At 49.2% G+C, this 26,390-nt stretch overlaps 1 protein-coding gene across 1 annotated transcript in view; it reads left to right on the top strand.

Annotated features, from left to right (window-relative positions):
* The window catches only part of CCDC57 (coiled-coil domain containing 57), a 112,173-nt gene that overhangs the window by 8,648 nt on the left and 77,135 nt on the right, over positions 1 to 26,390 (top strand). The window contains exons 2-7 of the mRNA XM_055575433.1: positions 5,093 to 5,510; positions 10,578 to 10,686; positions 19,982 to 20,083; positions 21,472 to 21,629; positions 21,781 to 21,855; positions 23,177 to 23,377. Of these exons, the coding sequence (XP_055431408.1) occupies positions 5,093 to 5,510; positions 10,578 to 10,686; positions 19,982 to 20,083; positions 21,472 to 21,629; positions 21,781 to 21,855; positions 23,177 to 23,377 (1,063 nt within the window). The remainder of the gene's footprint in view (positions 1 to 5,092; positions 5,511 to 10,577; positions 10,687 to 19,981; positions 20,084 to 21,471; positions 21,630 to 21,780; positions 21,856 to 23,176; positions 23,378 to 26,390) is intronic.

The following is a 26,390-nucleotide window of genomic DNA, read 5'->3' as shown; positions in this document are numbered from 1 at the left end:
CTCCGTGTTTCCACACCTTCATCAGCCTAGAGACTCTCCAAATCTGGTAGTTCAGGGATTTTTATGGGTGCTTTTGAACCCATGCGTAATAATTAGTCAAGCCCGTTCACCTGCCTTCACTGATCAAGGTGGTTTTAAGACTTGGATATCCTGCCAGCAACATGTAACCTAAACAACGTTTGCCTGAGTTGTTTTCCGGGACTTGGAGCCAGCTGCATCTAGTTTGAGCTGAGCCAGTTAAGACTGGACAGGATCGCTGACCCTCCAAAAGGATAAGTAGCAATGTCCGCTTGGTGACCTTTTGACATCGTAGAGTCAAAAACCCCACCCTCAATACGTGCAGAGGGGGACTTCCCTGAGGGTCTGGACCCTGGTCCCTGGAACTGCTGAGCCCACATGCTCTGGAGCCCGCGCACCACAACGTGAGAGATGCCCACACCCCGCAGTAAAGTACCCTGCGTGTCGCAACTAAGCCCTATGCGGCCACGTGAGTTAATGAATTTAAAATAAACTTATGAGAACATTCTAGTGTGTAACTAAGATACTGTGGATAATAATAACTAGGATAACTGTGAAGATTGATTACCGGTCTTCTTTTTAATATTGACTTATTTGACTGCACTGAGTCTTAGTCATTGCTTGCAGAATCTAGTTCCCTGACCAAGGATTGAACCCAGGCGCCCTACATTGGGAGTGCAGAGTCTTAGCCACTGGACCACCAGGGGAAGTCCCATTTCCCCTTTCCTCATGCTCCCCACACCTCTGACCCCCCTGCTTCTTTATTCCTGATCTCATAAATACCCCAACCCGCTTGCCTCTGGGGAGGTGGATTTGAAATCCATTGGTCACTTGACTGTCTTAAAAATAAAGACTGCAGACCTTTTTGTCTAAGGGAGTTTTGTTGTATGGGGGCAAAATGAACCTAGTTGCCAGCCAGGAGGTTAAGTCCAGAGGGACTTTTTACCTGTGGCTAGTCAGCACCCCCGCTTCGGAGAAGGCAGTGGCACCCCACTCCAGTACTCTTGCCTGGAAAATCCCATGGATGGAGGAGGCTGGTGGGCTGCAGTCCATGGGGTCGCTAAGAGTCGGACACAACTGAGTGACTTCACTTTCACTTTTCACTTTCATGCATTGGAGAAGGAAATGGCAACCCACTCCAGTGTTCTTGCCTGGAGAATCCCAGGGATGGTGGAGCCTGGTGGGCTGCCATCTCTGGGGTCACACAGAGTCGGACACGACTGAAGTGACTTAGCAGCAGCAGCAGCAGCAGTCGGCCCCTTGCTGGTCCTGAAAGACTGTGGACAAGTCTGAGCAGCTGCCTGGTCTATTTTTTTCCAGGGACTGGCCCCTGAATCTCCCCAGGAAGGTGCTGCTGAGATTTGGTGCTTAGTTTTGTTTTGCAGCAAAGAGACAGGTTTTGGGTTTTGAGTATTTGGGTTTGGAAAATGTCTTTTGGTTGAGTAACCTCCATTAAAGAAACACACTTGTGCCTAGATTGTTTGGCTGTTGCTGCTGCTAAGTCGCTTCAGTCGTGTCCGACTCTGTGTGACCCCATAGACGGCAGCCCACCAGGCTCCCCCGTCCCTGGGATTCTCCAGGCAAGAACACTGGAGTGGGTTGCCATTTCCTTCTCCAATGCATGAAAGTGAAAAGGGAAAGTGAAGTCGCTCAGTCATGTCTGACTCCTAGCGACCGCATGGACTGCAGCCTACCAGGCTCCTCCATCCATGGGATTTTCCAGGCAAGATTACTGGAGTGGGGTGCCATCACCTTCTCCGGATTGTTTGGCAGTCCTGTGCAAATCATGGGTTGGACGCCCACCTGGCAGGATTTTGACAATCCTGACCAGATTATACAGGCAGATTAAACCATTAGCCATTGGTAATTGATGTCAGCCCCCAGCTCCTCTCAGCTCCCTGAAAGTTGGGAGGTGGAGCTGCAAGTTTCAAGCCTCTAATCCTGTGGTTATTTCCGCTGGCAACCAGCCCTCATTCATTGGTCATCCAAGGGCTTTCCAAACTCACATCATTAACTGACTCAGGTGTGGTTGAAAGAGGTTTGTTATAAATAATGGGAGACATCGTTTCACCCAGAGTTTTTTTTTAGAAACTAGGAACAAAAACACAGTATAACTAAAGAGACCTGTTTAGCTCCTGTCATTTAGGAAATAAGGGTTTTAGGAGCCTTATGCCAGGAACCGTGGATGAAGACCAGTGTTTGCATCTGTTACTCTTGTGCCTGTGCCCTCTCCCTGTGGGGTGGGGCGGGGACTCCCCTCTGTGCCTCCTGTCTGGTGGAGTAACCCTGAGACTGGCTGGGCTGGAAATGCATGCGTCTCTTCCCCTCCGTGAGCCTGGCCCACACCCCCAGTGGACACCAGGCAAGAGTTGTAGATGGATATTTGTGTCCGAATTGAGCTCATCTCGGACCCCTGAGGATTAGGGGTGCAATGACCAGTCTTAAGAAATGATGGTATTTGCCACACAGTTGCTGATGAGAGCATCTCCTGTGTAAGGTTCAGGGGGTCAGCACAGCAGGCCTGTGGGCCAAACTCAGTCTACCATTTTCTGTCGTCTTTGGCTGCTTTCATGCAGAGTTAAGGCGTTTCCATAGAGACCCTGTGCCCCACAAAGACCCAAATATTTACTGACCGGCCCGAAAAGGAACAAAGCTTGCCAGGCCCTGCCCTGCACAATTCGTTGCCCTTACAGGAAGAACTACATAAGGAATTTGCCTAGATCTAATAAATGCCAGTGGCTTCACCTGGGAGATTGCCTTACTTTTTCCATATGAAAGATGCAAATCCGATGATGGATCCTGTCTTCCTTTGTGCTTTGCCTTCTAACAAGCCGCCCTTAGTACTTAATAATTACCTGGCCGTTATTGCCCAATCCAATGTGCTTCATGTTGTGTTTTCTTATTTTATTTTTCTGTGTTCTGACCACTGCTGTGCTCAGCTCAGAGAAACAAATGTCTAGAAAGCTTGTTTCATTTTCCCACTGTCCGCTGGGGTAGCCCAGCACACAGCACACATCTTCCAGAAAACACACCCTTACTGTTTGTTTAGTCCTGACGGAATATTTTGGGAGTCTCTAAATAGAAACCCAGACCATTCTGACAATTTCTCCTCTACTTTTTTTTTTCATATTGCTACCAGGATGTTATAGTAATAATTTTGACTACAATAGATAATTTTTTGGTGGGGTATGTATGGACTTGTTTTTTGTTTTTTTGTTGTCTTCCTCTAGAGTTTTATGTGTTGTACCATTAGTGATCACCTTTCACAGGGCAGAGTTCCAACTCATCAACTAGGCAAGGCTTGGGCTGTCTGAGGACACAGGACTGTCTGCTTCCTCGGTGCTGGGGGCAGCAGCTCTGCAGGGGTCTGAGTTGAGGCCCCTCAAAGCACTCCATCACAAGAAACCTGATGCCATCAAAGCCTTCAACAACATGAAAAGTTTGTCCATTTCTTACCTCCACTGAGTTTTGGAAAGTAAGGGTTCATGGTAGAACTGTTGTTGGTTTTTGTTAGTAATTTCAGGAGTGAAATGAACTTCATGTCTCTGAAAAAAGTAGTGTTCTTTCTGGTTCAGGGAGTGTTTACTGTCAATGTAATGCTTAAAAAAACAAAAAGACCCTCAGGTTCTCTTCTTCTTGTTTCTGAGTTTGCCCGTGGATATTTGCTTTACTTTGCCCAAGGGAGACCAGTATTGATGCTGCTGGTACCCCTCAGGGGAGGGGCTACATGGAACCTTCACAACCCGCAGGGTGTCTTCACAGGCCCCTGAAATCCTGTTCCTGTTAGAAATTTCCCTCTGTCCAGGAGGAGTTCTGTGAATGTGTATTGACCCTGTGGGTTGAGATGGCCTGGGACCGTATGTCTTTTCATCTAAAAAAAGACCCTCTCAAAGTGAATCAGACATTTCAGATGCTTTGAGGACAGTGATACACAGAAGTTATGGCCAGATGCCTGTCTCAGACCCCACCTGGCCTTCCTGGAAAAGCCCTCGCAGAGCCAGGCATCACTCACATTCCACCGTCTGTCCCAGAAGATGCTCATGGCACCTGGGCCAGCCTGCATCCCTCTGGGCCTGCTGTGTAGCTGGTGGGGCATGACCCATGGCCTCAGACTCGCTGCATAAGTCAACCAGGGAGATATCACTCCCACTCCATCCCCACTCCATGCCCCCACAAGTGGTTTTGCACATGACAATCCACCCCATCTCCGCCGGTGCTGGGACCAGGACAGTCATGGAGGTGCCCGGGTGGGGAGCAACTCTCGGCAGCCCTGCCCCACGTGTGGGCATCCTCAGTGGACATGGGAAGCAACAGATCTCCAGACACTTGTTGGAAATTTGACAGAGTGGTTTTATGCTGTTGAATCTATTAAAAAATTGGAGTGGTGTATAATGTATTTTTTTCCCTTTTTTTCCTAGCACTTCATTGTGTTTTTAAAAATATGTCTGTGCACAATAGATTGGACCCAAGAGCAGAGGAGTATGCTCCTGGATGGTGGATCTCCAGAGCTTCATTCCAGCTCCAGGAGTAGAGCATGGGGGTGGGAATGGGGCACTGGCTTTCCGGAGCCACATGGGACTGGCTGGAGCAGCCTTGGGTTTTTATTTGCAAAATAGAGCACTTCATGAAACTGGAAATGGCAACCCACTCCAGTGTTCTTGCCTGGAGAATCCCAGGGACGGCAGAGTCTATGGGGTCGCACAGAGTTGGACACGACTGAAGCGACTTAGCAGTAGCAGCAGCAGCAGTAGCACCTCTAAGTGAGCAAGCAACATTCCCTGTCTTTCCTTCTCTTCCCTCTGTGATCCTGCACTTCCTGTGTGTTCCCTCTGCTGCAGGATGAGGAGAGGGTAGAAAGAGCCTTTGGAGTCTGGGTCTGTGTGCCCTTGCCCTGCTGGACCCTAGGGGAGCTGCCTTTGGCTCTCCAGAATTCAGGGTGTGACCAGACGGCTGGTAGCTAGTCAGAGCATCCTCCTGCCTTAGTGGCAGCAGGCACTAAGGTGGGGATCTGAGGTGGGCGTTGTGGAGCACAGGTTTCCTAGCAGTGAACCCAGTGCCCGCCTTCTCTTTGCAGCAGTTGCTGACATGATGCCCCCACCCTCAGAGCAGGACCTGAACGCCCTGCTGGCTCGCAAGGAGGAGGAGTGGCGAGCGCTGCAGGCCCAGCGCACCCAAATGCAGGAGGCGGCCCTGCAGGACACACAGCGCCAACTGGAGGAGGCTCAGGGGAAGCTGCGGCGCCTGCGGGAGGACTTCATCTACAACCTGCAGGTGCTAGAGGAGCGCGACCGGGAGCTGGAGCGCTACGACGCCGCATTTGCCCAGGCCAGAGGGCTGGAGGAGGCCAGGCAGGCCGAGGTGAGCGAGCTCAAGATCGAGGTAGCCAAGCTGAAGCAGGCGCTGGCCAGCGAGGCCCAGCGGCTGGAGGACCTGCAGCAGCAGTACCAGCAGAGGCTGCAGGAACACCGCCTGGAGCTGGAGCGGGTCCACAGGTGAGGGCCAGCGGACCCCACGCCCCTGCCCTCCATGGGCCTCCTTCCCCACAGGGCTGCCCGGCTCCCACCTGCTCAGTGTTTGTCACAGGAAGGCAGGCAAGGCCATACCTGGATGTTTTTTTCTGGGTCCCAGTGCAGCTGAAATTAGTGTAGATTGGTTTAACTATTTGAAATTTTTTCCATGAGTTACAAATCTGAATTATTGTAATAAAACATATTTGAGCTTATAATTACAGTAAGTCCTCTACATATGAATGATATTCTGTTTTGAGGGCCTGTTTGTAAGTCCGACAAAGTTAGTCCAGGTACAGCTGGTAACTCGTCAGAGCATCCTGCTGCCTTGGTGGCAGCAGGCACTTAGGTGGGTATCTGAGGTGGGCTCTGAGTACTATAATTGGTTTATAGTACTTTCCACACAAATAATACATAAAAAACAAAAAACATTAAAAAATTTTTATTGTAGTATGGTTTTACAGTGTTAGTTTCTACTGTACAGCAAAGTGAATACATGTGTGTGTGTGTATATATATATATAATTTTTTTTTAATTTCCTTCCTATTTAGGTTACCACAGAGCTCTGAGTAGGGTTCCCTGTATTATACAGTAGGCTCTCACTAGATATCTTATACATAGTATCAATAGCGTATATACAGTCAATCCCAGTCTCCCAATTCACCCTGCTCCCTCAGCTTTCCCCCTTGGTATTCATATGTTTGTTCTCTATGTCTGTGTCTCTATTTCAGCTTTGCAAATAAAATCATTTTTACCATTTTTCTAGATTCCACATATAATGTTAATATATGTTACTTGCCTTTCTGTTTCTGACTTATTTCACTCTGTGTTACAGTCCCTAGGTCCATCCATGTCTCTACAAATGACCCAATGTCATTCATTTTTATGGCTGAGTAATATTACACTGTATATACGTACCACTTCTTTATCTGTTTCTCTGGCGTTTTTTTGCTTGGTTGGTTTTTTGTCGTTTTAAAACTTTTTTACTTTTTAGCTGCCCCATGCAGCATTGTGGAATTTTAGTTCCCCAGTCAGGGGTTGAACCCGCACCCCCTGCATTGGAAGTGTAGAGTCTTCATCACTGGACCACCAGCGAAGTCCCTGCCTCTTCCTCTGTTGAAGGACATTTAGGTTGCTTCTGTGTCCTGACTACTGTAAATAGTATTGCAATGAACATTGGGGTGCGTGTGTCTTTTTGAATTATGTTTTTCTCTGGGTATATGCCCAGTAGTGAGATTGCTGGGCCATATGGTAGTTCTATTTTTAGTTTCTTAAGGAATCTCCATACTGTTCTCCGTAGTGGCTATATTAATTTACATTTCCACCAACAGTTCATGAAGGTTCCCTTTTCTTCATACCCTCTCCAGCATTTATTGTCATGGATTTTTGATGATGGCCTTCTGACCAGTGTGAAATGATACCTCATTGTAGTTTTGATTTGCATTTTTCTAATAATTAGAGATTTTTGAACATCTTTTCTTCATGTGTTTGTTGGTCACTTGTGTGTCTTCTTTGGAGAAATGTCTATTTAAGTCTTCTGCCATTTATTTTTTATTTTTGAGCTGCATGAACTATTTGTATATTTTGGAGACTAATATTTTGTCAGTTGCTTTGTTTGTAAATACTGGCTCCCATTCTGAGGGTAGTCTTTTCATCTTGTTTATGGTTTTTCTTGCCACTATTATTCAAAATAGTTTTGAAAGTCCTGGCCATGGTAATCAGAGAAGAAAAAGAAATAAAAGGAATCCAAATTGGAAAAGCAGAAATTAAACTGTCATTGTCTGCAGATGACATGATACTCTACATGGTAGTAGCAGCAGTTTAGTCGCTAAGTCGTGTCCGACTCTTGCAACCCCATGGACTGTAGCCCGCCAGGCTCCTCTGTCCGTGGAATTCTCCAAGCAAGAATACTGGAGTGGATTGCCATTTCCTTCTCCAGGGGATCTTCCCGACCCAGGAATTGAACCGGGGTCTCCTATACTGCAAGCAGATTCTTTACCAACTGAGCTACGAGTGAAGCCCAATACTCTACACAGAAAATCCTAAAGATGCCACCAGGAAACTACTAATAGCTAATCAATGAATTTAATAAAGTTGCAGAATACAAAATTAATACTCTATAACCTTTTGCATTCTTATACACTAACAACAAAAGATCAGAAAGAAAAATCAAGGAAATAATCCCATTTACTGTTGCAACAAAAAGAAGAAAATATCTCAGAATCAACCTACCTAAGGAGGCAAAAGACCCATATGTACTAAACTATAAGATAGTGATTAAAGAATTCAAAGATGACACAAACAGATGGAGAGATATACCATGTTCTTGGATTGGAAGAGTCAATATTATGAAAATGACTATACCACTCAAAGCTATCTACAGATTCAATGCAATCCCTGTAAAATTACCAATGGCATTTTTCACAGAACTAGAATAGCAACAGCAACAAAAAAAAAATGACAATTTGTATAGAAGCATAAAAGGCCCTGGATAGTCAAAGCAGTCTTGAGAAAGAGAAATAAAGCTGAATCAAGCTGTCTGACTTCAGACTGTACTGCAAAGCTACAATAATGAAGAATCTATAGTGCTAGCACAAAAACAGAAATATAGATCTGTGGAGTAGGATCAAAAGGCCAGAGATAAACCCCATGCACCTATGGTCACCTAACCTATGACAAAGGAGTCAAGATTTTTGATGGTGGCCATTCTGACCAGTGTGAGTTGATACCTCATTATAGTTTTCATATGCATTTTTCTGATAATTAGTGATTTTGAGCATCTTGAGAGTCCCTTGGACTGCAAGGAGATCCAACCAGTCCATTCTGAAGGAGATCAGCCCTGGGATTTCTTTGGAAGGAATGATACTAAAGCTGAAACTCCAATACTTGGTCACCTCACGAGAAGAGTTGACTCATTGGAAAAGACTCTGATGCTGGGAGGGATTGGGGGCAGGAGGAGAAGGGGACGACAGGATGAGATGGCTGGATGGCATCACTGACTCGATGGACATGAGTCTGAGTGAACTCCGGGAGTTGGTGATGAACAGGGAGGCCTGGCGTGCTGCGATTCATGGGGTCGCAAAGAGTCAGACACGACTGAGCGACTGATCTGATCTGATACAATGGAGAAAAGATAACCTCTTCAATAAGCGGTGCTGGGAAAACTGGACAGCTACATGTAAAAGAATGAAATTAAAACACTCCCTAATACCATACACAAAAATAAACTGAAAATGGATTAAAGACCTAAATGTAAGGCCAGACACTATAAAACTCTTACAGGAAACATAGGCAGAACACTCTGACATAAATTGCCACAATCTTTTTTTTAAAAATATTTATTTATTTAATTTTGTCTGAGCTAGGTCTTCTTTTCTGCGAGGGCTTTTCTTTAGTTGTGGTGAACGGGGGCTATTCTCTAGTTGCGGTGCTCAGGCTTCTCATTCTGGTAGCTTCTCTTGTTGAAGAGCATGAGATCTTAGGCCCGAGGGCTTCAATATAGTTGCAGCTCTCAGGCCTAGAGCACAGGCTCAGTAGTTGTGACACCTGGGCACACATGCTTCAAGGCATGTGGGATCGTAGTTCCCTCACCAGGGATTGAACCCACATCTCCTGCATTGCAAGACAGATTCTTAACCACTGGATCATCAGGGAAGTCCCAGAAGACATTTTTAATCTTACAGTACAGTACCAGCCACATCATCACTGCTGCTTTTACGATCGCTTCTGGACATCCTGGGCTTGAAATAAAGATACTGTACTGCTGTGCTCTATACAGTACCGTAAAGTACGGAAAGCGCAGCCACACGTAGAGGACGCACGCACGTGACAGAGTATGCCAGGCACACGGGCTAGCTTCTGTGGTTGGACTTGCCACCTGTCTCATCTTGGAAAGTTCGCCTCCAGAAGGTTCGTATGTAGGGGACTTACTGTTTTAATGATGTGAAATATATATTAAATCTGAAACTAAGAGCTGACTTGAGGCGGGTCAACTGAGACCCTGAAGCTGTTGTCAGGCCCATGGGCTCCGCTCACGATGAGAAAGGACAGGCCTCAGCTGCATGCTCTGCTGCAGCCTTGACGAGCTTTATATTGTTTTGTGAAGTGTCTCCCCAGAACTTCTGCTCATTCTTTTTTACCAAATTTGGGACATTTTCAACCATTATTTCTTCAAGTACATTGTTGGCTCCACCCTCTTTTTCCTCCATCCTGGGACTGAAGGAGGACAGTGTGAACGCTGCATCTTCTGTTACCATCCCATGGGGCTCTGAGGCTCCGCTCATTTTTTTCAGCATATTTCTTTCTGTTATCAGGTCAGGTAACTTTCATCATTCTCTGGTTCTTTTCTGTAACATGTTCATTCTGCCCCTTTTTTTTTTTTTCATTCTGCTTTTGAGCCCAACTAGAGTGTCCTTTGTTTCGGTTATTGTACTTTTTAGTTCTCAAGTTTCCATTTGCTTCTTTGTTATATTTTCTTTTTCTTTTCTGAGAGTTTCTGTTTTCCGTTTGTCCCAAGGCTGTGTGAAATTGCTTGTCAGAGCATTTTTATGATGGCTGCTTTAAAATCCTTGTTAGATCATATCAGCATCTGTGTCATCTTGGTGTTAGCATCTATGGATTGTGTGTTCTCATTCAAGTGGAGAGTTCCTATTTGTTGTATGATCAGTGACTTTTGTGTTCCTTTTTTCCTTTTTGGCCACACTGCTCAGCACGTGGGATCTTTATTCCTCAAACAAAGAATAAAAACCTGTGCCCCCTGCAGTGGAAGCAGAGAGTCCTAGTGGCTGGACTTCCAGGGAGTCCTGGTATGACCAGTGACTTTTGACTGTATCCTGAACACTTGTGGATTGTCCTGAGAGCCTGCATCCCACGTCATGTTCTCCTCTGCAGATAGTCACCTGTCTGGATCCTGCCAAAGCCACTCTTGCAAAGAAGCAGCATTACCTGTCACCTCACATTTGCAAAGGAAGCCCTGCAAATGTGTAGTTTGGAGACTATTCAGTGTGACTTTTCTTAACGCTGAGCTTTTTTTTTTTTTTTTTTTTTACGTAGTGACAGGAACAATGAGCTGGATCAGCAGCGGGAGCAGTATGGGAACCTGAAGTGGAAGCTGGAGAGGAGGCTCAAGGAGCTGGACGGCGAACTTGGCCTGCAGCGGCAGGTAGGGTGGGGGATCCGCTTCTTCCTCAGGACCGTTGTTTTCTTGGTTCTATAGTATCAGCCTGGGATCACAGGTTTCCACTTTGTGGTGATCTGTGGTGAAATGTGTCAGGGTATCTAAATCTTCCTCTGTGGTAACTCCCCCAGAATTCTCTTTCCTTGGGAATGAATAAACATTTCATCCTTTATTTGTTTGAGAAAGAAGTATTATGAAGTCAGAGTTATTTACTGTGGAAGAGAGCTGGGAACTCAAATTGTGATAATTGTATTTCTTTCAACAAGCAATAAATGACCCTAAGTTTAAATATAGCTGTGTCAACTGACAGGAGACACTTAAACCTGTCTCTGAAATTTCTCCTCGTTGTCCCTGAAGCTCAGCCTCCACATCCGAGAGACTTCGCTATGCTGGAGTTTGGGTGAAGGACATCCTTCACACTTGGGGCTGAGTCCAGCAGGGCTGCATGTGTGCAGCGTCATGGGCCCCTTGTCCGTCTTCCAGGATGTACCAAGCTTCACACTTGGGGCTGAGTCCAGCAGGGCTGCGTGTGTGCAGCGTCACGGGGCCCCTTGCTCGTCTTCCGGGATGTACCAAGCTTCACACTTGGGGCTGAGTCGAGCAGGGCTGCGTGTGTGCAGCGTCACGGGGCCCCTTGCTCGTCTTCCGAGATGTACCAAGCTTCACACTTGGGGCTGAGTCGAGCAGGGCTGCGTGTGTGCAGCGTCACGGGGCCCCTTGTCCGTCTTCCGGGATGTACCAAGCTTGTGTTGCCGCAGCAGCGGCAGGTGTTTATGGAAACTGCCGCATGTAGCTCCTCATGCACGCGTGTGAATTTATCTGCTCAATACAACAGAGACACCATTTTGTTCTGCATTTTGCAAATAGGGAACCGAGGTCGAGACATTAAGTAACCTGCCCAAGATCCCCCTCAGTAAATCGAGGAGCTGTAATTTGAGTCGAAGACACTTCCAGCATGTGAAGTCTTAGGCACTGTCCTCCTGCCCTGGGTTAGCAACTCACGACTTATTTTTAGATTTGTGTCTGCAATTTTGGAGAGGAGCTGGAGCTGGAAGCCAGCCTGGCTATGTCCCCACCTCTGCCCTCCTTGGAGTGATAGTGACTGAGTGATCTGGGGTGATCCGACCTTGGACCCTGGTCTCCCGGTGGATGTGCCACGGGGCGGATATGAACTTTGTGCCTGCCTGTGCTGGCCTGTCCTTTCTTGGCACTGGGGTCAGCAGTTCTCAAGGAGGGCAGACCGGTCAGCTGGTGGACTGAGGCCTGAGTGTCGGGCCCTCCATCCCATAGTATGGCATCAGTACCCTGAGATAGGACAGCATCCTGATGAGCTGTGCCCATCGGAATGGAAGATACCCGTGGACGCAACTGTCCTTATGACCGAGCTTTCGGGCCCGGCCACATCTATTAACCACCGCTGGCGCAGGAGGAGCCCCTGTCCTTTCCTTCCCCTCTGGAAGCTTGAATTTCATTGTCCACAATGATGCCATCACTCAAAACATTCTGTAGAGCTTTTGACATTTCCTGCAGAGGACTTTCTTTTGGAGTCCTTGAGTACCTAAGAACTCTGTCTCTTATGGGTGGGTTTGACTTTGGGAAACATCCGAGGTCACTGGGGGCTGAGCTGGGCGATCAAGAGACCAGCTGTGACTCATCTAGGTCATGAGGTTTCCTCAAGTGGTGTCAGAGTCTCCTCCAGAGAAGGAGTTTCAGAAGGGCTCCAGGTGGCAGTGGAATCATCCCTGTTAGCAGGGCAGTCAGTGGCACATGGAGGCGGCGGTGGCCCTGGTGAGTGTTGTGGTCCCTGGGCTGGGTCTCTGGATGACTTTCCAGCTTGTCCACACTCAAAGAAGTCCTTACTGTGAGTCAGGCTTGTTCAGGCTTTGAAACCCCTTGTCCACAAGGAAGGCCCCTTCAGATGTGCGTTTTCATACCAGCCCTGTCTCTTGCAGGAAGGAAACTTGACGTCTGGACTCTCCAGCTATAGGCTTTGTCCAGGGCTGCTGCTGGGAACCTGGGCAGCCTTTGCTGCCTAGTGTGGTTCAGGGCCAGCTGGGGCCCATGCCAGCCTTGGGGCTCTACTGCCCGTGCCCAACCCTGTGACCGAAGGAGGGGTATTATGTGCTCATCGGCTTTGTGGCTTCCTTTGGACTGGTTTTCTGTCTCCTTTTTCTGAAGATCTTTATGCTCATTACTGACTTGTCAAAGGTAGAATTGATTCAATGGTAATGTTGATTATTACCTTGAGGAAAGAAATGTAAGACGACAGGAGCTGAGTTAGTCTGTTTAATGTTTATTATGTCTGCAAGTTGTAGACTGTGGACTTGTTTTTTCATTATTGGTTAGCAGTCCCAGGATTAGAAGCCTCTAAAGGAGAAACAATGACTTATTGATGTATTCATTCATTTAACAAAGAGATTTCACCAGGCACGTTCCTGGGCCCTGGGGTTAGGGCTGAGCACTAGCCCCACCTGCCCTGGGAGTGAGCTGGCCCTCGTCGGGGATGCAGTGAACACCTGAACAGTATAGTCTCTGGCTTTAGCATCCTGGGGTCATCACCTGTGTGACACGGGGGCAGGGTGAGGTGGAACTGGTCTTTTAATAGGCAAGTCAGGGCACCCTGAGAAGAGGACTTGTGAGCCCAAGTCTGCAGGTAGCAACAGAATTCAAGTTCAAGGAGACTGAGGTGAGGGCTATGATGGCCTCCCAGGCCTTCATGAGAATGACCTTTGCTCCAGGTGAGGTGAGAAACTCTTGGGGGCTTGTGAGCCAAGTCAAGTCTTTAAAAGAGCCTCTTCTGTGGGGTTGAGGACAGACTGTGGAGCTGGGGAGGCAGGGAGACACAAGAGGGCTGCTGCAGCCCTAGGTGAGAGGTGGGGGACTCGAGCCACTGACAGGTTCTGGATACACCTAGACAACAGAGCCAGCGGACACGCTGATAGATCAGATGGGGTGAGAGGCAGGCACCAAGGACATGCCTGCTTTGGGGCTGAGTGCCTGGCGGGACAACTTGCCATGTATTGAGATGGGGGAACTGCACAGGAAGGATGGGGAGGGCGCTTGGTTGGGCTTTGTACAAGGAGGTGGCTCCTGGGCTCCCAGGAAGACACACTGGGAGCTCACGGCGGAGGGGGTTGGTCCCAAGGTACAGAGCTGGAAGCTTGGGGCTTCCCCAGAGGGTGGCTGTAGACAGAGGAGCCAGCTGTCCAGGCTGAACCTTGAATTCAAGAACAGAGAAGTTTAGGGGACATCGTCACAGGGCAGGGGTGTGGCTTGGGGACTAGCAGGAGAGGGGCCCCCAGGAACAAGAGAGGAAGGTGGTCAGAAGGTAGGCCTGAGCCCCTTACCTCTGGGTTGAAGTGGGGATGGGGAGTGCAATGGGTTTCTTGTTTCCTCACCAAGGATCCTAAGTGCTTACCTACTGGTCTGGGCCAGGCTCTGCCTGTGTGTGGGCTTCCTGCCCCCTGGTGGCCATAGCCTGCACAACTTTGAGCCAAAACCAAAGGCTTCAGTATTTTGTAGTGTTAGCAGTCAAAGTAATGCTCAAACTTCTCCAAGCCAGGCTTCAACAGGACGTGAACCATGAACTTCCAGATGTTCAAGCTGAATTTAGAAAAGGCAGAGGAACCAGAGATCAAATTGCCAACATCTGTTGGATCATTGAAAAAGCAAGAGAGTTCCAGAAAAACGTTTACTTCTGCTTGATTGACTACGCCAAAGCCTTTGACTTTGTGGATCACAACAAATTGTGAAAATTCTTAAAGAGATGGGAATACCAGATCACCTTACCTGCCTCCTGAGAAATCTGTATGCAGGTCAAGAAGCAACAGTTAGAACTGGACATGGAACAACAGACTGGTTCCAAATTGGGAAAGGGGTATGTCAGGCTGTATATTGTTACCCTGCTTATTTAACTTATATGCAGAGTACATCATGAGAAATGCTGGGCTGGATGAAGCACAAGCTGGAATCAAGACTGCCGGGAGAAATATCAATAACCTCAGATATGCAGATGACACCACCCTTATGGCAGAAAGCGAAGAACAACTGAAGAGCCTCTTGATGAAAGTGAAAGAAGAGAGTGAAAAAGTTGGCTTAAAAGTCAACATTCAGAAAACTAAGATCATGGCATCTGGTCCCATCACTTCATGGCAAATAGATGGGGAAACAATGGAAACAGTGACTTCATTTTTGGGGGCTCCAAAATCACTGCAGATGGTGACTGCAGCCATGAAATTAAAAGACATTTGCTCCTTGGAAGAAAAGTTATGATCAACCTAGACAGCTTATTAAAAAGCAGAGACATTACTTTGGTGAACAAGGTCCGTTTAGTCAAAGCTATGGTTTTTCCAGTAGTCATGTATGGATGTGAGAGTTGGACTATAAAGAAGGCTGACCGCCAAAGAATTGGTGTTTTCGAACTGTGGTGTTGGAGAAGACTCTTGAGAGTCCCTTGAACTTCAAGGAGATCGAGCCAGTCGATCCTAAAGGAAATCAGTCCTAAATATTCATTGAAAGGACTGATGCTGAAGCTCAAACTCCAATACTGTGGCCACCTGAGGTGAAGAACTGACTCATTTGAAAAGACACTGATGCTGGGAAAGATTGAAGGCGGGAGGAGATGGGGACAACAGAGGATGAGATGGTTCGATGGCATCACTGACTTGATGGACATGAATTTGAGCAAGCTCTGGGAGTAGGTAATGGATAGGGAGGCCTGGTGTGCTGCAGCCCATATGGTCACAAAAAGTCGGACGTGACTGAGCTACTGAACTGAACTGAGCATTCAGTCTCAATGATTTTCATATTCTGATCCCAACAAGGGTTACTTGTGTGACCCCCTTAAACTTCATGTGGCTTCTCAAGGGATTAAAAAAATGTATGTTTTCAATTGTACCACGCAGTGTCTCTGAGGCCCCCAGCCTCGACTTTCAGAGGAGGGGAGGGAGCCTGCCACGCATTTATCTCAGGGAGGAGGCAGAGACACACCCGTTCTTGCCTGCACGCTCTGGCTGGGCTCAGCCTCCCTTGACCCTTTCCTTTTGGTAACTGAGTCTGTCCAGCTGTCTTCAAAAGCAGGGCCCTCGTTACTCAGTCAGAAACCTGGAATCCTGCTAGTGTGCTGCGCTTCTCACGCACTGTGCTTTGCACATGCTGTGCTGGCCGGGCTCAGCCTGTCCTCACAGCTCCTCCATGGGCTGGGCCTCCTGTCTTCCCGCTCCGTGTTAACCTGTGCTCACCCTAACGACGGGTGTCAGGTAAAGTCACTGTGAGGTTTTAGGCCAGGAGAGATGGTTAGATTCAGACTAACTCCAGGACATGCATTTCAGTTTGACTCTGTCCCTCGCTGTGATTTGTGCATCTGTATCCAGACCTCCTATTCAAAGGCCACATCAGCCATGCATGTCTGCTCTCCTGACACTGCTGGAGACAGGACTGTAAAGGATTAAGGACAGTGAGAACCCATAGCAGTGGCAGGAGCAGGAGAAGGGCCTCAGCACCCGGATGGGCCTGCGCCTTCCCCGGGGCGGCGTAGCAGGGGGAGGGGACCTGTGGGAAACGCACCCCATGGACCTACAGACTCAGAGATCTTAGGCCTCAGGATGTTGAGGGCCATGCATGTGCAGGTGGAAGTCTGTATTTGGGGCCACGAACCCCCGCTCACATGCAGATAGAGGGCCCAGCAGCCGGGGAAGTGCCCTTCCCCAGGCAGAAGCTCAGCACAAATTTCCTGAAATAAATCGAATCACTCATGGGGAGAAGGAAGGCAGCTGTGTGGGCCCAAGTGCCTGCTGTGTAGGTCTAAGCTTAGGGAGACAACACCCTCAGTCAGCTCTGCCAAGATTAGCTTCATTAAGCCATCATTTCCTACAGTCCACGCAACCATATTGTGTGCAGTTTGACAGGTTTAACACAGCCAAGGTAACAGGGTAACCGCCAAGACAGAACTTTACTGCCGCCCAAAGTTCTGTGTGCCTCTCTGCGGTCAGGGAGCAGCGCCCCCGGCCCTGGTCCCACCAGCCTGCTGCCTTCCACTTGCAGTGAGAACTGGCTTTTCAGAGTCCTGTGAGAACGGAGCCTCGAGCTGTTTCCCCTTTTTGTCTGGCTTCCCTCTCGCTGTGACGTGTCTGAGGCGCATGGACGTCGTGTGGTTGGCAGCTGTTCTTTCTCAGTGCCTGCTGGTGCTGTGTGTTGCGTGGAGGTGCCAGTATGTTTCCATTCTGTCAGCTCATGCTTTGGACGCTTGGGTCTTTTCAGTTTGGAACCAATTTGAATAAGGCTGCTGTGAGCATTCTTGGCTGTCTTTGAATGGACACAGGCTCCACGACCAGGAGTGCAACTTCTGGGACGCGTACTACGGCTCTGTCTAACTTTTTGAGAAACTGCTGAGTTGTCCTTTAGGATGGTTATAGGGTCACATCCCACCAGCTGCAGACTAGAGTTCTGGTCACTTCCTGTCCTTGCTCGCACTTAGTGTTGTTAGTCTTTCCCTGTTTAGTAGTCTAGTGGGTGTGTAGCTGGGGATTGAATGCGATTATCCGTGATGATCAGAGTTTAAGCATCTATTAACGTGCTTATTGGCCATTCATATATCCTTGTGAAGTGTCTGTTCAGCTTTTTTGTACTTAAAAAAAAAATTGGGTTGTCTTCCTATTATTGATTTGTGAGTTCTTCATGTGTACTCCAGAAATAAGTCCTTAAGTATATATTTTTTTGAATATTTTCTCCCGTTCTGTGCCTTACCTTTTCCTTTTTGTAAGTCTTAATTTCAACATCCTAGTGAACTATTTCGGAGAAGGCGATGGCACCCCACTCCAGTACTCTTGCCTGGAAAATCCCATGGATGGAGGAGCCTGGTAGGCTGCATGCAGTCCATGGGGTCGCTGAGAGTCAGACACGACTGAGCGACTTCACTTTCACTTTTCACTTTCATGCATTGGAGAAGGAAATGGCACCCCACTCCAGTACTCTTGCCTGGAAAATCCCATGGAAGGAGAAGCCTGGTGGGCTGCAGTCCATGGGGTCGCGAAGAGTCGGACACGACTGAGCGACTTCACTTTCCCTTTTCACTTTCATGCATTGGAGAAGGAAATGGCAACCCACTCCAGTGTTCTTGCCTGGAGAATCCCAGGGATGGGGGAGCCTGGTGGCTGCCGTCTATGGGGTTGCACAGAGTCGGACACGACTGAAGTGACTTAGCAGCAGCAGTGAACTGTTTATTGCCTCATTCCTGGCAATAAATAAAGGAGTGTGTAACTGAGGCAGGATTACAAGACAGAGAAATGCCAGCAACCCAAGAAGAGGCCCAGAGGAACAGGGAAGGTGATTCCTGAAGCCCACCATTGTGTGATTAGTGGGGCAGCAGGGTGGGCCCCGTGGGCCGCCCGTGCTAGGCTTGCCCGTGCGTGGTGTCTGGTTGTCCGTGTTGGGCTAGTTTTCTGCACGGGTGGCTCTGGTGCCGCGGCCTCCCAGGCCCCACAGGCGGTGCCAGTGATATTGCAACTCTCATCAGCCTGGTCCCGGAGGATGGGTCTGGAGAATAGCTGCCTTCCTGCTCCTGGGGCAGAGGCGGGCTATTTCCCTCCTTCCCACAGGGCTCTTCCTTTGTCCCTCCCCTGAGGTGAGAGTTCGAGCCTGCAGGGGGTGGTGGGGTCGGGGGGGTCAGCACCCCCAGGAATGTGTTTTGCATCCTTAACTCAGGATGCTAGGAGGAAGGGCCAATCAGAACAAGAAAGAATTTTGACAATTACAAGTACATATAAAGGAATAAAGTCAGAAGATAGAAAAAAGACACAGAAAGTCCAACAGAAGATAAGAGACATGGAAGATAAGTCCAGGATTCATCTAACAATATAAATTCCAGAAACATACAGCAAAAAACGGGAAGGGATCAGATTGTCAAGTGAACGGTGCAGTTGCTTCTTGGGGTGGGGACTTCAGACTGAAACCCCTGCCCCACCAGAGGCATGAACGAAAGTGTGTCAGAGAAACAAAGAGGAGATGCTACAAACATCCACAAAACCTATAAGGCAAAGCCTGGCCCCAGCTCCTCTGTCGCGGCTTGAAAAGGCCTTCAGCACTGTGGGGCCAGATGTCAGGCCAGAGCCCTGGAGTGTGAGGGTGTGGATGCCTCAGACTAGGCAGCTGCCTCAGGAGGTTACTGGAGTGTAACTACCGAGCGAGCTCTGAGCAGCACCTGTGGGTCAGGGCCGAGGGGTCAACCTTTAGCTGCCTCGGTTTCCCTTCTGAGTTTAGAACTTTGAGAACCAAGAGATGGAGGGTGGAGAAGGCTGCCAGGAGAAGGAGGGTCTGAGCTGGGCGGGCTCCCTGGATCCCCAGGACGGGGTGGCTCCAGTCACAGGGCCCAGCTGGCAGCCTCACATGGAGCCCATGAGCCTGAGTGAGGTGGAGCAGGGGGTGGCTCCTGCTCCCACAACTGGGAGAAGGCCCACTGGGGCCGGGGATCCTGTGACTCTCACCCTGATGCGAGCTCTTGAGGCAGGGAGGAGGCTCCTTTCCTGCAAGAGTACACGGAGAGAGGGGGAGAGGGCATCAGGGGATCCTGGGGATCGCCTGGGGAGCTGTGAAGGGCAGGCCTGGATACCGGCTGTGGGGCAGCCCAGGGAGAGGAACCCCAGGAGGAGAAAGAATCATACCGTGGGGTGTGTCCTGGGAAGCGGACACCACTCGGGAAACAGGAGAGCACCAGAGGAGTGGCGGGAGAAGGGGAGGAGGGGAAATGAAAACTCAGAAAAACAATGATGTGGGAACCATCATAATTGTTCACTGTTGGGTGTGCAGTGAATCACTAGTATAATAATTTAGGGACTTTTGGATTCAGCCCGTGAGTGAGGCATTCACAGAGCCGGGGGGTGGAGCCATGACCCTGGGTTGGGCAGTGGGGTGGGACTGTTCAGAAACCCGGCAGGCAGCATGGAGGACTGATATGGAAGAATGGCATTTTTTTAGAGACATGGAGGGAACCAACAGCTTAACTGCTCGGAGGGTTGGTTCTGGGTTCACGGGCCTCTGCTAACCTTTCCTTGTGGGTTTGCTAGCTGCTCTGTCTGGGCAGAGCAAAACCCCACAGGATCACGGAGAAAACAGACAAACCCACGCCCGGGGTGAAAACACAGGCTCTCCGATGCCCTTCAGCCTCGATCCCACCGTTGACCGCATCCTCCATGAGGCCCTCTGCATCCCTCCCACCCTCAGCGAGCCTGTGGGCCTCTGCCAGCCCCACTGTGCTCCTTTTGCCAGCAGCCCTTTTCTGTTCCAGGAGCTGCTCCAGGAGTTTGAGTCTGAAATGCAGAAGCGGGAGCACGAGTTCCGCCTGCGGGCCGATAGCATGAGCAGTGTTGTCCTGGCGCACGAACTCAAGGTAGCGGGCCCCTCGGACTGTGACTGTGTCCTCGGCATAAGTGGGAAGGCCCTGGCCAGTTAGGGTTCACACCAAGGCCTCCCTCTCTCTTTGTACGTGGGCTGGGGTCTTTACCATGCAGGTGACATGCTTGCCACCGTGCCCGCCAGGGCTCTAGCCCGGAGTGATGGCCACTCTGCCCACCAGGAGGAGCACAAGTGCCACTAGTCTGGGTCTGGTTACTCTGACTTTGAGGAAGGGCCTCCCCCAGGAGAAACCGCCATCCCGCAAACCCTGTCCTTGGCCTGTGAAATCCCGTGACAGCTCAGAAGGGGCCTGTGAGGAAGTGTCACTTGCCCCCTATTTTCAGAAGGAGGCCTGTCTGCTGTTGGTGCTCCCAGCTGTGGTGCTGGCTGCCATCCACGAGCATGGCTTCTCTAAAGCACTGACCTGGCCAGGGGACACATGAGGAGCACACACACCTGGCCTTTAGCACCAAGACAGGGACCAGCCGGGAGAGGAGGGGGAGGTGTGCGGGGGACAAAGAAGCAGGGCTGACGTCTGGCCCAGTCCTGCCACCCGAGCTGGTCACACCTGGGCAGCATCCAGCCAGGTGTTGGATGCTTGCCCTAGTGGTACCAAGGTGCCTCCTCCAGGCTGTCAGCCTCCCACAGGGCCACAGTCCAGGGGGCAGCACTGGGCCCCGCCTGACCCTTGAACAAGAGTCTCTCTGACTTCCCCCTGGAAGAATGCTGTCCCTGTCACCCAGGGCCAGCAGGACTTTGAGGCTGGGGCTGCCACAAGGTGACCCCCATGAGGCCTCTTTGGGGACTTCTGAGCACCAGGAAACAGAAGACAAGCGGGACATGTGAAGCTAACCTATGCCTCACAGTGGAGTGGGCACTCCTGTGGAAAAGAGTGGGGAAAGGTGGGCCAGAGCGTGCCCACTCCCACCTCTGCCATGAGACGGTTCTGGTCCCCTGAACGCCTATCCCTGGAGGGCATCACAGCTTGTACACAGGTTATACACAAATTTGGGAGCAGCAGTACCATCACCCCTATGTTATAGTCAAGGAAGCCAAGGCCCCAGAGAAGCTATTTAAAAATTGAGCATGTGGCTGGGATTTGAGTGGGGTCACTCAGCAGGGACCCAGATTCTTACAACCTCCACCTCCTCTGTGATTCCAGGATCCAGATCATGGCCTGGTTGGGGTGCTGGAGTACGACTTGGATTCACACGGGGGTCCTGCTCTCGATGCTGTGAGAGCATGTGAGGAGATTCTCACTGTTTTGTTGCTTCTCAAATTCCAGTCTTTCTTCTCTCCCTGTTCTGATACGACGGTAACACTTAACTCTTAACACCTCTGTCCGTTCCACTTACATCCTCATTTTGAATTCTCTTTTCGAAGATTAAACTGCTGAACAAAGAGCTTGCGGCCCTGAGAGAGGCCGGGGCGAAGGCTGCGGAGTCCCTGCAGGGTGCCGAGGTGGCGAATGCAGAGCTGGAAGACAGGCTGCAGCGAAGAGACTGGGAGCTCCGAGACCTGGTGGCCGTGAAGGACGCCCGGTGCGGAGCCTCCCCACCTCCCCGTGGGTGGATGTGGCCGATGAGCAGTCTGGGCTCTAGCCCCGAGGCATCTGCCTGTCCCGGGTTATTCCAGGTTGGCTTTGCAGTAGCCTCTTATGTGCTTTTTCCACTAACATTTGCTTCTTTTCAGGATAAAAGACTTAGAGGGTAAACTTCACTCTATGCAGCTCACCAGGAAAAAAGAAGAGGAGACTTTTCGGAGGAAGTGAGTGTTTTCTGGCTGCAGTGTCAGTGCAGGGGTAACGCCCCCCGAAAGCCCCTTCTGTGGGATGTCAGTAGGGTCAGGCCTGCTCTTCCGGGATCGCCCCTCACTTTTCAGTTCTAATGAGCATATTTGTGTGTGTTTGGAGGAATATCAAAACCCTGAGAATTACAGGACACGCGTGGTGAAACGACTTGCTGAAAGCCGTCCAGGTTGACACCTTAGCGCTAATAGACCTGACCCACTGACACAGTCACAGGAGCAGGGTACACACACATGTTCTGTGGCATCACACTGCGTGGCCCTGCAGAGTCATGTGCAGCCCAGGTGGCATTATTTATTTGGCCAAGGTGACAAGGAACCTGTGTTCCCTGGTGTAGGCAGTGGTGTCTGTGCCCTGGAGTCTTGGTGTTTGCCTCTGGAAAATAACTAACCAATGATCACAGGATGATGCGTTCAGAGATAACTCCTTCCCTTCACTAGTTGTCATGGTCAAACACTTTTTGTGATTTGGTGAAAAAGAAAGGTATATCTTACCAGAAACTTAACAGGTACAGCAGCTGTTATATGTATATTTTTTTGCTATTAGAAGGTGGAAAATACTGAACAGTTTGCAAGATGAGTAAGATGAGAACTGATCGTAATTGGAATGAAAAGTACATCACATGACTTGATTAAATAAGGCTTAACCATCTCATCAAACAACGCTGATGAAATCTGAAGAGAATGCTGTAGAATTATGTTTTTTAGGGCTTTTTACTTTTCACTAAAGCCAAATAGAATAAAAGCATAAAAAGTCATGTCAGCATGGTGTTGCATGTTAGCAACACCTGTATTTTCGAGACAAATATCTGTTCCATTGACAGAGTTTCTACAGGTTTGACATCTCTCACCAAGACGGACATGCAGCCTGCCTCCCAAGGCCCCCAGTTCTTGGAAGTCTCCGATCCTGGGTTGAAAGCAGCTCAGCAGTTGGGGTAGCTGTGAAGGGAGGGCAGTTTGCACCTGCACTCTTCTTCCCTAGTCTGTGAGGGTTCTGCTGGTGGTGCTTTGCTGAAGCATCTGTTCTGGGTTCTTTTTCCTAAAGCACAAATATCTGCTCAAGTCTCTTTTTCCTAAGGACTGTGAGCTTGGGAGGGAGGGGGGCCAGTCTGAAAATCTCTCAGTCAGTGGTTCCTCGTGAGGAATGAGGAGCAGAGGAAGTGGGCAAAAATGCCCTCTAAAAGGACACGTATGCAGCCCTCCAGCAGGACGAGGGAGGTTCTGGGCTAGCGGGTCCAGAACGGGGCCCATGTGAGCAGTTGGGGACCTCCCTGTGTTTCAGGCATGAGGAGCTGGACCATCTGGCCAGGGAAAGGGACGCTGTGCTGATGGCAGCAAAGAGCGCCCACGTGGAGCAGCTGCAGGCAGCGGAGGCCAGGGCCCTGGAGCTGCAGGCGCGTTGTGAGAACCTCGAAGTACAGCTCCGCAGGGCCGAGTGGAAGCAGGTGGATGCCACCAAGGAGAAGGACGCCGCCATTGACAAGTGAGCCCGGGCCAAGGGCCTGGCTGCCTAGTTACCTGTTTCAGATGAAGGGAAGTGGGCACCGGGTGTTGGGAGTCACCCCTGCAGCTCTCCCGTCACTTTCTTAACCATTCTCTTTCCTTTTGTTTCATTTGAAAGTGTGTGTGGACATATGTATGAAAGTGTGCATTTATTTATTTATGGTAAAATACACATAGCAGGAAATTACCATCTTGGCCACTTTTAAATTCAGTGGCATTAAGCACATTCACGCTGTTGAGCAACTGTCACTCCGTTCGTCTCCAGACCCTTTTCTTTGTGAAACTATAACTGTGCCTCTTCAGTAATGATTCCCCTTCCCCCTCTCCCAGCCCCTGGCACCCACCACCCCACCGCCCATCTCTGAATCTGAGTGCCCTAAGGGCCTCACTCGAGTGGAATCCCTCTGACTGACTGATCCCACTCAGCGTGATGGCTTCAAGGTTCATCCACGTTGCTGTAGCAGGCATCAGAATGCTCTTGTCTTTAAGGCTGAGTAACATCACATTGCTTGCCTTCAGCTACCTTTTGTTTATCATTTCATCCGTTGATGGCGATCTTGGGTGTTTCCGCCTTTTAGCAGCTGTGACTGTGGGTGAGCAGATTTCTTTTCAGGTCTCTCTTCAGTTCTTTTGGATGTGTACCCGGAAGTGGAGGTGCTAGATGTAACTTTCTGAGGAACTGTGTTCCACAGTAATTGCACATTCTCCACAGGGGTTCCAGTTTCTCCACAAACTAGTTTCTTTTTATTGTTTTTGGTTTTTTTTAATTAAAAATTCTTTTTGGACTTCCCTGGTGATACAGTGGATAAGAATCCGCCTGCCAATACCGGGGACTCGGGTCTGATACCTGGTCCAGGGAGATTTCACGTGCCGAGGAGCAACTAAGCCCCCACGCCACAACCACTGAGCCCTTGCTCTAGAGCCCTCGAGCCACAACTCCTGAGCCTGCCTGCTGCACCTGCTGAAGCCCGTGCGCCTCGAGGCCGTGCTGCACAAGAGAAGCCACTGCAGTAAGAGGCCTGCGCACCTGGACAGCAGCCCCACACTCCACATGGAGGAAACCCAAGCACAGCAATGAAGACCCAGCACAACCAAAAATACAATTTAAAAAAAAAATTTTTTTTTAAACTATTTGTTTGTTTGGCCATGCCATATGGCTTGCAGGATCTTAGTTCCCCAACCAGAGATTGAATCCAGGCCCTTGGCAGTGAAAACACAGAGTCCTAACCACCAGACTGCCGGGGAATTCCAAACTAACTTCTTTTCAAACCCAGTTTTCTTTTTGACATCTAAGCCAGGCCATACACAACCACTCTATCCCACTGTGCTTGGTGTCTCTGAAGGATCATGGTAACTGAAGCAGTAACTGAACTCAGCCTCTTGGCAGCCAGTAAGGAAGTGATCTTCAGAGAAGCTGTGTTTACGGAAGATGATTAAGACAAATAAGTCATTTGCAAATCCTGCTGTTTAGCAACTGGCTTTTCCCCTTTGTTAGGGAAATATTTCTGTCTCTCTTTCCCACAGAGAATTCTCTGCCAAGTTATATTTCTACTAAAGGGGAGAATGGCTCTTAAACTATAAAATACCAGGAAGTCAAAGCTTATTCTGGATAGCTTCTTTAGAGTCATGCGTTTTATTGTTTGATCTGTTAAACCTAGGCGGCAATAGCTGGAGGGGTGAGGTGGCTCAGTCTCAAGGGTGTGTGTCTCCCAGCCACTCCTTGTTTGGTTTGGACAGACTCTCCCAGGGTCCTTCTCACAGACAGTAACTCAGAGCCCAGGGTCCAGGTGCACAGGCCTTCCTGAGGGGAGGCCTCCTGCCTCTGCTCTCTCCTCTCGGCAGGTCCACCGTCATGTTTCTTCCCGCTTTCCCACTGGACAGTCGAGAGGCCGTGACGAGTAGCATCAGTGGGTTCCCAGGAGAAACCGTAGTGTCTGTATCAGCGTCTTTTCGTACCGAGACGTACTCTTTACAAGTCAGCGACAAAATGGCCCATATTATGATTTTGTTGTCTCTTTGGGCCTGTTTGTGCTGGTTTTCTCGTGACCATTAGTTTGTGGATAGCAGGGTAGAGAAATGATGAGCTGAGACCGCATTGTGAGAACCTTGTGTGCGTGTAACCATGCAGACATATAACCTATCAAAAGGGCCAGAGGGCACTTTAACCTCCTAATATTCACAGCCCAGACGCAAAAAGAAGTAGATGAAATTAACTTCAATAACATGTTTTAACCCAGTATGTCCAAAATACCATCTCATTGTGTGCTTGTGTGCTCAAGTCACTTCAGTCACATCCAACTCTTTGTGACACTATGGACACAGGAGCCTGCCAGCTCCTGTTCATGGGATTCTCCAGTCAAGAATACTGGACTGAGTTGCCGTGCTCTGCTCCAGGGAATCTTCCAGACCCAGGGACTGAACCCGCATCTCCTGCATTGGTAGGCCAGTTCTTTACCACTGCTGCCACATGGGAAAGTAATTGGTTAATCAGCTATACCACAATACAAAATAAAAAGTTTAAGTTTGAGAAAAAAATAAGTAATCAATTAAAAAATATTAATGAAGATGGATGCCTAAACTTGCCTGAGCAAATTGTTATTGAGGTATTTTGCATTTTTTGATGCTAAATTTTAAAGGCAGATCTCAATTCAGACTGGCCACGTGCCTGGGAGCCCTGAATGGCCCTTGGCTCAGTGCTGGGCAGCGCTGGTCCAAATGCTGGATGGAGGCCAGGACTCAACGAGGGCAAGTTCTCTGCTCTCCAGAACACAGGCCTGCTTGTGCTGTCTTGGTCTTGGCAAAGTGGAGCGGGAACCAGGATCCCATTCATGGCCACATACAAAGCCCCTGCTGTGTACAAATCATCTCGTGAGAATTAGAAATTAAGAAGAAATAAAAATATGGCTCTCAAGCTCCAGCAACTTCTCTTATAGTTGTGGAAGCCCAACACATATGGAATCATGAAGGATCAGGTCAGGGACTATAATGGGAAG

This window comes from Bubalus kerabau, chromosome 4 (assembly GCF_029407905.1).
Source record: "Bubalus kerabau isolate K-KA32 ecotype Philippines breed swamp buffalo chromosome 4, PCC_UOA_SB_1v2, whole genome shotgun sequence".
Lineage (NCBI taxonomy): Eukaryota > Metazoa > Chordata > Mammalia > Artiodactyla > Bovidae > Bubalus > Bubalus kerabau.
This window is presented reverse-complemented; position numbering and strand designations above follow the sequence as displayed.